The sequence below is a fragment of the Haemaphysalis longicornis genome, unplaced genomic scaffold, assembly GCF_048455015.1.
Source record: "Haemaphysalis longicornis isolate Haplotype H1 unplaced genomic scaffold, Haemaphysalis longicornis Haplotype H1 scaffold_9, whole genome shotgun sequence".
NCBI lineage: Eukaryota > Metazoa > Arthropoda > Arachnida > Ixodida > Ixodidae > Haemaphysalis > Haemaphysalis longicornis.
Genome location: NW_027526460.1, coordinates 146,801,390 through 146,813,257, shown reverse-complemented (window position 1 = coordinate 146,813,257; position 11,868 = coordinate 146,801,390). Strand labels below are relative to the sequence as shown.

The 11,868-nt window shown below is 48.0% G+C and overlaps 1 protein-coding gene across 1 annotated transcript in view; it reads left to right on the top strand.

Moving 5' to 3' along the window:
- Positions 1–423: 423 nt before the first annotated feature.
- The window catches only part of LOC144153480 (uncharacterized), a 185,644-nt gene continuing 174,199 nt past the window's right edge, over positions 424–11,868 (top strand). Inside the window, exons 1-2 of the mRNA XM_077685122.1 lie at positions 424–480; positions 575–595. Coding sequence (XP_077541248.1) covers positions 424–480; positions 575–595 — 78 coding nt within the window. The remainder of the gene's footprint in view (positions 481–574; positions 596–11,868) is intronic.

Here is an 11,868-nt window from a genome sequence, read left to right as displayed (position 1 = left end):
CTCTCCTTCGCCGTCGCAGCTACGAAGCTTTGCAGTGCGCCTTGGTTTTCATTGTGACATTATCTGGTCGCTCGCCCGCGCTTGCCGTAATGGACCGTTTTGCCTCCTTGCTCTGTGGCTTGAACCATTGAGAGTTTGGAGGATTGGGCTGTCTTGTGGCGCATTCAAGCACATTGAGTTTTCTACAAGGCTCATCGGTTGGTTATTGAAGAAAGAGCTGAAATTTTTAGAATGCACAACTTGCGCAGCTTGTTGCCGCCTGTCTACTGCTCTATTTCACGGTTTATGAATAGCCAAGAATGCGCGCCAGTGGGCGTAGATAGGCTGGTGATGATGGTTACTGGTGAATGAATCTTTCAGTCCTTTCATCTTTACTAACTCCTAGCGCATGCGCACGGCGCGCACACAGCCGCTACAAGTGCCATGGCGGACGCACAGCGGCCCGACAGCAAACCAGGAGCAAACCCGCAGATGTCCTCGGTGAGTGCAGGATCTGTCACGCGAGTCTTCGAATAGGCTCGCAGCTTAATCGGTAAGACAACGAGCTCTCCCTCTGTTTCTGCATGCGTTTCAGGTTCGATTCCTCATGGTGGCGGTACCTTCTTTTATTTGTTTCTTTGGAGTTTTCTGTTAACACCAACGGTCGCGAAAGAACTCTTGGGGGTACAGGTGTATAGCTTCGCTTTAAAAGAGAATGTCGACTTTAGAGAGCAAGGCTACCGCATTTTCTAACCTTGAAAGCTGCTCCAGGCGATGTAATCTAATCCTTTATGGCATTAAGAACGTCGATCCTAAGAAACCATGGTCCACCTCTGAAAAACACATTCCTGAGCTACTTGCAGCTAAGTTTGACCTAGAACTGAAAACAATAGAAAGAGCACATAGGGTTGGAAAATTGCATACCGATAAGAAACGGCCTTTGATTGTAAATTTTGCGTCATTTAAGGAAAACGAAGCTATATTAGAAAAGGCTAAAAAACTAGAAGGTTCTGGCATAAGTGTTTCCGGAGACTTTTCGGAATCGATGCGCCGAAAGACGCAGATCCTCTGGGAGTTTCCGGAATCCCGAAAAAGTGAAGATTCACGAGTCAACCTTAGGCTCGATGTACTTCACCTTGCCAACGTCAAATATGTTTATGATCAAGTAATTGATCAAGTAGTGAAGCTTAAATGGTCATCTTGCATTTTTCATCGACGCTATCGTTTTCAGTAATAAACTGCCGCAGTATAAAAAATAAGATAGATGAATTTAACAACTTAGTACAGACCATGGAGGAAAGAATACCTTTTGTCTCCTCCATGATACAGACAGTGAAGCCATCCTTCGTCATCGGCACGGAATCATGGTTGAGAGACGACATAGCGAACGGCGAATTATTTCCTGATAATTTTGTGTGCTACAGGAAGGACAGGAATAGTCACGGAGAGGGTGTGTTTCTTTTCTTTTAGTCGATCAGCCTGTTGCTTCAAGTCCTATTGCTGTGCCTTCCACAGTGTGCGAGGCAGTCTGGTGGAAAATTAAGCTACGTATTGGTGAATCATTGTTTGTAGCTTTTACCGCCCACCGGCATCTTCAGTCGATGTTTTGGCTCGGTTTAGTTGTGCGGTTGAAGCAGTTCAAACTGATCACATGGTAGTAACCGGTGACTTTAATTAACCGGATCTCGACTGGCAGCACCAACCTGCGTTTCCAGGTACAACTAATGGCCACAATACAGCGATGATAAATTTTATGAATCTGTTTTCACTCACCCAGATTCTCTTGGAGCCAACTAGGCAAAAACACGTTCTAGACATATTCCTCCCAAATACACCTGAACTCCATAACGATTATCCCTGGAATCAGTGACATCAGTGACCCCGAAGCTGTTCACTGTGAAATGAACTTCGAGACTGAAAACAGATATAGCAAGAAGGCAAGAGAAGTGTTTGATTACAGAAAAGCTAATGTAGAGGAAATTAATGAGGCAATAGAGAGGCATTTTATCGTTTTTGAAACATTAGCTGTTACCTTGCCTGTATCAGAATTGGGGGAAACATCAAAAAGAAAATTTTCGAGCTGCCTGATTGTTTTGTACCATCTCGGTTGTTAACGGAAAGACGTAACAAAAGTAAACCGTGGTACACAAATGAAGTGCACAGATTACACAACCGAGTGAAAGAATGTTTAGAGAATTCAAAGGCAATCCTTCAGTAGATAACCTAAGGAAACATAAAGCAATAGCCAAAGAAGTGAAGAATTCTGTCGGCCAAGCTAAATTACGTTTCTTTGATTCATTTAGATCTCGTATTAGCCTGAATTAAAAGGAAGTAGGGAAATACCTCAAGCGCAATAAAAAGTATACTGTTTAAATTCCAGCCTTAGTGCGAGGTAACAATACTATTGAGGAACCTTTTGACAAAGAAGAATGCTTCATTTCCTAATTTACGTCTTTGTTTTCCTTGGCGGTGGCGTCTACGGATGAAAGGAGAATGTATGATTTGGGAGAGACAAAGCCTATGGAAGACGTGACATTTGAACTGCGTGGGATACAAGTGCTACTTCAAGGCTCAAACACATCGAAAGCAGCCGGCCCTGATGGTTTGCCGGATGCCTTGCCAAAGTTATGTGCGTATTATATAGCACCTTATTTGAAAATATATTTGTTATATCGGTGCACCACAGTGCCCTCCCTGTACACTATTAAATCGCCTCTATATCTCCTGTTCACAAATCTGGACCTCCTAATGCGGTTTCCAATTATCATCCCAATTCTTTAACTTGCGTGAGCTCCAAAATAATTGAGCATATATTGTATAGGGTGATTGTTAAACACATTAGTGATAACAACCTGTTCAACCCTTTCCAGCACGGCTTCCGAAAACGATTATCAGGCGTAACTCAGTTGATCAAATTCACTCACGATATTGCCCAAGCGCTAGACAACCGCTCATCCGTTGACTCTGTTTTTCTAGATTTTAAGAAGGCCTTCGACACGGTTCCTCACAAGCAATTGCTTAGGACATTAACGACTTATGGCATTCAACCCAATATACTTTCCTGGATCTTGAGTATTTAAGTAACAGACGTCAGTGTGTGGTAGTGAACGGCGCTGCATCAGAGACATCCGATGTAACGTCAGAAGTTCCCCAAGGGTCCGTCTTGGGTTCTTTATTATTCCTTCTCTACATAAATGACATCAGCAATAACATCACTTCGTGTATACGACTGTTCGCTGATGATTGCGTATTGTACAGAAAAATTACTTGTGAAAATGATCGCGAAATATTGCAAAAGGATCTGAAAATTATAGACTACTAGAGCGAAAAATGGGGAATGCAACTTAATCTAAACAAAACTCTCTGCCTTACCTTCTCAAGAAAGCAAAGCCCAAATAAACTCCCTTACACAATAAAAAACGTTCCTCTACAATTTGTAGATTGGTATAACTATTTGGGAGTTTACTTCACTCCTACGCTTTGCTGGCATCGACATGTCGAGTACACCGTACGTAAAGCTTGTAGGACTCTGGGTTTTCTGCGGCGCAATGCAAGAAAGTTTCCACAAGCAACGCGCGAATTACTGCACAAGACTAACGCAAGGTCGATCTTAGAGTACGCTTGCGCCGTGTGGGTCTCCCCAACGGTTCTTGACAAAAATGCCCGGTATGCTATTGGTAAGGCTCTTAGGAACGCGAAGTTTAGCTGAAGTCAGTGCAAATAGATTTTGAAATAGGAGACACTAGAAGATCGAAGGGCAATGGTTCGCTTAAAAATATTCCATTCTATATGCCATTCTCAAAGTGACATTCACCGCGATGACTACACTTTTGCCCCTCATTACGTGTCAGCGCGAATGGATCACACCTGCAAGGTGCGTGAAATTCGTTGCAACACATTGGCGTTCACAAACTCATTTTTTTTCGAAAACAGTACATCAATAGAATCAGTTACCTGCGCCCGCAGTTTCGGAACAGTCTGCGGATGCATTTTACGTTTCCATGTGTTTGTTCAAAGCTTTGAACTAATGTACATTTGTTCACTGGGCATTTATTGTGACGCAAAAATATTTGTGTGTGTGTGTGTGTGTGTGTGTGTGTGTGTGTGTGTGTGTGTGTGTGTGCGTGTGTGCGTGCGTGCGTGCGTGCGTGCGTGCGTGCGTGCGTGTGTGCGTGTGCGTGTGCGTGTGCGTGTGCGTGTGAGTGCGTGTGCGTGTGCGTGCGCGTGCGCGTGCGTGCGCGTGCGTGTGTGTGTGTGTGTGTGTGCGCGCGTGCGTGCGTGCGTGCGTGTGCGTGTGCGTGTGCGTGTGCGTGCGTGCGTGCGTGTGTGTGTGTGTGCGTGTGCGTGTGCGTGTGCGTGTGCGTGTGCGTGTGTGCGTGTGTGCGTGTGTGTGTGTGTGTGTGTGTGTGTGTGTGTGTGTGTGTGTGTGTGTGTGTGTGTGTGTGTGTGTGTGTGTGTGTGTGTGTGTGTGTGTGTGTGTTCGACAGCAACTGTTCGACAGCAACTGAGTGGAAAGCAAGGGAGCAACTTGGCGCGGCCTTTTCTTTGTATAGCCATTGAAACTCACTGATATTCTGTACCACTTGTTCTGCCACTGACAACCGCTAGTTCCGAATTTGAACAGCATGGCACATCTTTTCTTTTTATTTTTTTCCTCCTTCTGTGCACGAATGTATCTTAAACGAGGCTGGCGGTCTCTGGAACATTGTTTTTGGCTATCACTGTAACTAGTTGATGTACTTCTTTTAGGGGGGAAGCTCCTCTTGCTCTGTCCCTTTCCCGGCCGTTTACGGCACATAGTACATGGCACATTGATGATGATTGTGGCAGGATCCCCTAGGGATTGGCCAACCAAATATTGGCCGAAGAGGTCATAACATTCAACGCGTTCGTTGCTACCCAACAAGGAGCAGAGGAAGAAGAGGTTGTCGTTCGTCGCCTGCGAGCTCAAGACTCTCGCTCGGGCCCGGTCCCGTCCCTCGTTGCTGCCATACACGGCGGAATGATTATGATTCTGGCATGGTCCCCCTAGGGATTGGCCAACCAGAGATTGGCCGAAGAGGTCAAAACGTTCAACGCGTTCGTTGCTACCCAACAAGGAGGAGAGGAAGAAGAAGAGGTTGTCGTTCGTAGCCTGCGAGCTCAAGACACGTACCGGGGGTACGCGACACAAGACGCTCTGCAGAAGGCGACGGCCAAGTTGGCTAAAATGTAACACACCGAATTCGCCAACGTACCCATGGAGATTCTCATCGTCCCAAACAAGCAGTACGTAATCACCACAAACATCGACGCCGTCGATGGGCTTGTCAACGGAGTGGTGGAAAGCTTTAAGTGTCGAGTCTTTATATAATGTGCGGGCGAATGCTTCACGGTTTTACCGATAAGCATTTCTGCTTCGCCCCTCTCATCATCATTCACTTCGTGGAGATGGCGCGATTTTTTTTTTGTAATTCCCTTCCGCGAAATATGCATCCCGTACACAATGAGGATCGCAGACTGCCTCGCGCGAGAGCCCTTGAAAAAGCGTACCCTCCAGGCTCCCCCACGCTATACACAGATGCAGCAACCTATCCTACCAGAGCGGCTGCTGTAGCCATGGTGGTTGACTCGAAACAAGTCCAGCTCGCTTCCGCTTCCTTATGTACGACATCCCCCACGGCGGGAGAAGAGATCGCCATCGCGTTGGCTATGGCCCACAGTCCCCACCTTCAAACAACTATAATCAGTGACTCTAAATCAGCCATCCTAAATTCCCTTTACGCGAGAGTTTCCCCAGCAACTTTATCAGTCCTGTTGAAGGCACAGAACACTCGATCGCGTTCTTTCACTCTCGTGTGGCCTCCCGCCCATACCGCGCTACCTAGAAACTCAGCGGCCCACGAAGTTGCTCGAGCTTTGGTCTACCGAGGGCTCGATGGCACCGCCAACGATAGTGAGATATTCACTCTACGGGACAGGCTGCACACATACGGGGACATCCTTGCCCATTACCGCTTGGAGCGTGCCATTTTTCCTCCTCCTCACCCATCTCTATCCCGATCCTTGGCGGTCATATATCGGCAGCTCCAGACCCGCTCCTTCCCCACCCCTGCCATCATGTCAGCGATCTTTCCCGACACCTACATAGACGAATGTCCATATTGTTCGGTCCCTCACGCATCGTTATCCCATATCATATGGGCCTGTGATAGCATCCCACTATCCAGGAACCGATCCCATCCCATTCTCCTTACTATCACCAGCGAGGCGCGCTGAGAGGCCGCCCTGCGTGACCCAAACCCCCAAATTCAAGAAGACCTGGCCCGCTTGGCCGAAGGCACCGGACCCCTGCCGAAAAGGGGCCCTGCTGCCCTACGGACGACGGAGAAGACGGCGCCGGCCTAATCGCCCCAGCTGTGGCAAAATAAAGTTGTTCTGTCTGTCTGTCTGTCTGTCTGTCTGTCTGTCTGTCTGTCTGTCTGTCTGTCTGTCTGTAATTCCCCCCACTGCAATGGGACAAGCTGGAACTTTGTATTGACTCAACGGGAGCTATTCGGGATCTGCGTCTCGTTGCGCGTTTTACAAGACTGGCCACACTTATTCACGAGATTATGGACACTTATCTAGGCCCGGTCCGTTTTTTGTGGATTCGCCGAGACATGCTTCCTTCCCACACAGCGGCGGATCGAGCCTGCCACAGGGACCTCCCACGGCCACTACCACTTCTTCCAATATCTAGCATAGAAGAACTGCTGTTGGAAAAGGAAACGGTCCGTCGGGCCACGCGTGCATCACTTCAACCCCGTCAAACTGACATCCCTAGTGAGCTCGCCCGTTTGGAGGTCGTGCTGCTGAGGCTTCGGGTTGGGTTGGCACTATCCCCAGTAGTTACCCATGCTTGGCCTGCCCGATATTACGTGTCGTTTGCGGACACGTGCCCCTTCTGTGCGCTTCCTGCGGCAGAAGCTAACGTTGAACATTTGCTGTGGACATGCCCAGGCCTTAGAGATGTCTGAACGCAGCACCACTGAGGTAAAGGTCTCCATCCTGGCGGACCCCCAGATCTCAAGCGCTGTATATGGGGGCCCCAGCGCCGGTCTCTTCTTAAATTTTTGAACGTTAAGGGTGCAGTGCTGCACATACGAGAACTTTTTTCTATACCGTAGGGTAATCTTTCGCAAAAACAAAACGAATCCACAGTTGTGAACTTACGTGGTAAGGCAGCAACGTCGGGGATGCCTTCTGCCTGTAAACTGGAAACAATGAGGTTTTCCGGACATCTAACAGGGCATTCTCGTTCAACTCCAATGCTGCGTGTGTTTTAGCATCATGGACACAGAACCTGCCTGATATAGCGATACAACCGAAGAGAACTTATGGCTTTTATCTATGCGCTCTGGCAAAATAAACGCTCTTAAAAAAGAAAGACGGCGCTGACCTTTTGACGATAAGTGTGACGGTTGAAATCAAAACCACGGGTTGTCAGCGAAACGCTAAGTAGGTGCTAAACACCATGGAAAAAATACCAAAAAGATGAGTGGCGTCCTAATCCGAGCGCCACGAGGCTAGACTTTATATCACTGGATGCCGACCAACGCGGTCTGAAGGAAGGGGCCTGGAGCAAGAGAAGGCAAGTCAAACTAACGATTTTCAAGGCCAAAGAAGTCCAGCCATGGAGAACTTCAAAGAAACGGCATTGCCGTGGAGAAAAGTGCGAAAAAGGTGTACGGCGGCGCATGATAGGATAATTTTAAATCGAAGGAGTCTCCGTCTGAAAGAGACAATACTTGGCACCGCTCACCGCGGGTGGAGCATAGGGTGAAAAGAAAAGAATGAAGCTCAAAGTTCAGCAAAATATAGGCCAATCACCGCTGGAATCATCATTATCACGTGTATGAGCAGCGAACGGTGAAAGAGTACTACTAGAATCCTCCCGGCCATTAGGACTATTTTTTGTCACCATAACGTAAATATGGGAGTTCTACCGAACTGACGACGTAGTTTTTTCGGAACAGCCTTAACGCTATTGCCACCTACGACGCCTCCACGAAGTACGGGGTTCGAATTGCGAGGGACGGACCGGGGAAGTTGGGGCAGTTGGTAAACTTTCACCAAGACACGGAGCGCAATAAGCAAACGAGAATAGGGAACAATAAGACGGGTCGGCGGCCTACTATCAACTCTGGTTCTAAAAAAAAAACAGTAATATGTGCTCGCGTATTCATTCACACAGCCCTGGACGATGGTTGAATGCGAAGCTTTCTCGTGATAGATTCTGTGGTTTGCCAATCCCACATTGCGAGTGTGTACTCCTCCGGAGGTACGCACCACTTTTCTAGTATACCCGCAGAAACTCTCGGGTGCGGACTGCGTAGGCATAACTTTTGGATTTGGGGGCGTACGGTGCGAATCTGTACCTCCTGCTTTGCGTTCGTTTCGACCATGTCGCAATGGAGCAGTCGGGTAGACGCCGGCTTCATAATGCGAGAGACCCAGGTTCGGTTACGGCGACGCGAAGCGTCTTCTTCTTTTATTTCAGCCACGATCATTCATCATCATCGTCAGAGAAAGTTGGCTTTCCAGCAGGGCTTGTTGGCGTGCGACGGCATCAATGAGGACACTAAAGATTCGCTTTAACAAAATTCACGTCAGTTTTACAACGCAGCGCCCGACCAACCAAGGAGGGGCCTTCACTATGACATTGTGAAGAAGAAAGAAGAAGCAGAAGAAGAAGAGGTTTGTCTAGGCGTGGTAGCACTCTCCGGGCCTGTTGTCGATGTCATTGAGACTACGCCTCTATTAGCCGCCGCAAGGTTCCGTAGATTGTTGAAACTGCAAAGGCAGCACGAATCAGTCCTATTGTCGTTGCGAGATTTCTGTCATCTCAAATTCTCCTGGAAACCGAATTGGTGCCCCTCACGCGACCTGGAGGTGATAGTAACGAGCCTTCGATGTCGTGTGCCCCAGTTGAACAGATACCTCCACAGGTCTCGTCTGGCGCAGTCTGCCATGTGCAGTTACTGTAATGAAGAAGAGTCTGTGGACCACTTCCTTTTGTCCAGTCGATGATTTTCAAGCCTCAGACGTCAGCTCCTTGAGGTGCCGGTTCATCGCCTGGGGTTGGCATTATGAGTGCCGGTTCTTTTATCATTTGGGGCTTCAGAAACTGGATATGGCCGCCGGGATGTTTGCTCTGCTCTTCTGCGCTTCATAGAAAATTCCAAAAGATTCACAACCTAATTCGTATCTTATTCTGGAACCCCACCAGAGCCCTCCAAACGTGTCCATTGCCGTTTTTCTTTTTTTTTAAACAATTATTATTCTGCCTCTCCTCTCTCTCCTCCTCCTCCTCCTCCTTCTTCTTCTTCTTCTTCTTCGTCTTTCTTTCTTTCTTTCTCTATTTATTTTGTTTCAATTTTGACTAATTTCCAATCTCGATTCCTCAAAAACAAGAAAAAAGCTTCTAAAATTTTCTAACTTTCCTTGAATCATCCTCCTAGGCAGCAATCTCATTCGAATTAGCAACTGATGTTTGGCCGATCCCCTGATTGGGTATGCGCCATTTTGTGAAGGAACAACAACAACAACAACAACGTGGCGGGCTGGGAAAGACGCTGACAAAATCAACGGAACCGCGGTCCTCTACACCACCAGAGCATTGCCGGTGGGCAGCAGTTCCGCTGGCGCCCCAGTTCTCCGGCTCCTAAGGATCAGGCCTCCCCTTCACGGAGCCGGAACTCATCTGCCATCTCTGGGCGACCACGCCGCTAAAAATATGCAACCCACTCCGGTAATATTTCGAACAGGTAGGCCACAGCCTTTCAGTGCTTCACTCTGAGCACGAAAAACAGCCTTAGCTTCAACTTTAACCACTCTTAGTTGGATGTAGATGCCAAAAACACTGTGGCCAAGCTTGTCCGCTGAGTGTGCGTGGAAATAGTTCGCGCCCTTTGCACTCAGCAGCAATTGTTATAAAAGAAAACCTCTTTTGACCACGGCCTGCCTACCGAAACGTAACACGAAATGTTTGAGCAAATATACTGGCAGACTGGAACTTCGAAGGAGCCGACGTGAAGCTCGAAAATTCTGCTTTACCTGCTGCTTCCGATCACTCGGTAGGGGCATTAAAAACAGCAAAATTGTATTCAGGACTGATCGGCATCTCTGAGTGAGGGAGTGGTTGAACGGCGTGTCATTTTACTATACTCAGTATCTGAAGCTGAAAGGAATCACGGTACACTTTCTCGCTCTCCTTGTAACGACTGAAATAAGAACGATGACGTTCCTCTGTATTAAATTTTTTTAGATGCGACGCATCTCTTTAACAAGCCTAGTCCCTCCGGCGTCCATCCGTAGTCCGCATCCCTCCCCCATTCTCCTCGCCACGCCTGCTGCGCGGTAACGCCGCTCTCACCGCAGCGCCATCTTGCGTTAGCGCTCGCTCCCCTCGCCATGCCAGCTGTGCATCAGCGCGTGTTAGCGCTCGGTTAACACATGCGCATGCGCTACTCTCTCTCATTCCCCTCACCGTTAACGCGCGGTACATATAAACGCGATAACTGCGCCGCTCCGCTCAGTCGCTCCACCGCTGCCGCTCCGATGACATCCGATGACCACCGATGATTTGAATGGAGACTAACAGGTCTGCTACCGCGATGGTCGGCGCAACCGGAACAAGCACCGCCCAGATGCGTCGCATCACCCCATGGTTTCCCCCCGCGGAAAGATGTAGTCACATTTTTTAGCTTGATGCTAGAGGTTTGCTTGAGCATATTCGGAGTAGTTGTACTTGAAGCCAGCAATGCCTGTTTATTTATTTTTGGACAAAAGATGTGGGCCAAATTATTTGACGTCCGCATAGCAAATAAACAAACGTTGCGGCAGTGTGCGTTGGGGCTTATTCGCTTTACCTTTTAAACTGTATAGCCGTTCTAGCCACGAGGGATGCGAAATCCGACGTCCCGAGGCCAGCAAATTCTATAGTGTGCCATGTCAGCATTTCTTTATAAAACCTGTTTTTTCCTAAACTGTTTGTTGAATCGAAAAGTGCGGTTAAGGGAAGGGAAATAAAAGAAGCTGGGGTGGGTGCTCCTCTTGTCCCATTATACCAGAAATAACGTGAACGCACAAATACCCCATTCATTGAGAATACAGAGTCTGACGCCGGCACGACTGAAAGATGGCTCGAAAAATGACCGGCAGCACGGACAGAGTTAAGAAAAGACCCAAGAAAAGACAGCAATTGAAACCCAGGGCCAATAGAATACCTGTCCAATGTGCACTCTGCTGCACCATGGTCGCGCCCTGCCTTCAGGAACAAAAGGAGACCTAGTCAATGCGTTGTGGCCTTCCACTTAGGAACGTGTTGTATCGAGGCCTGGAGAAGTACTTTGAGCTTGCAAACTACAGCAGCATCAAATCACAATTACACTGATAACGAATGTATGGGGCTTTAGAGGGCGAAGAAGGAGTAAGGAGAACAAAAATATTCATCTGGGTGGGTACTCACCATAAATCGAAAGAAGATCGATTGATAGGCTTTAAGAAATAGGCAGACGCCCTGGTACGGAAAAGGTAGGAAAGATGGAATATCTCTTCTCAGAAAACAGGACTTATCAGCCTAAATAGCAGACGATACGCGGGTCCTTCCCAGACCATCACTCTTTGCATCAAAGGTAATGACATTACGTCTATAAATGGCACGGTGCTTCTGCTTGGCTTGCAACTTTGAAGCTGTAACAGCCCCTCAGTTCTATGCGCAACTCCGTACTACTTGGCGTGCCCCGATGCATCTCATCATTTTAATCTCCAACATATGCGTCGGTGTTCAACGACCTCCATGTCGAGCGCCAGTAACGGCAGTGGCCCACGGCCGCATTAGATAAAGATTCCCTATATACGACCTTG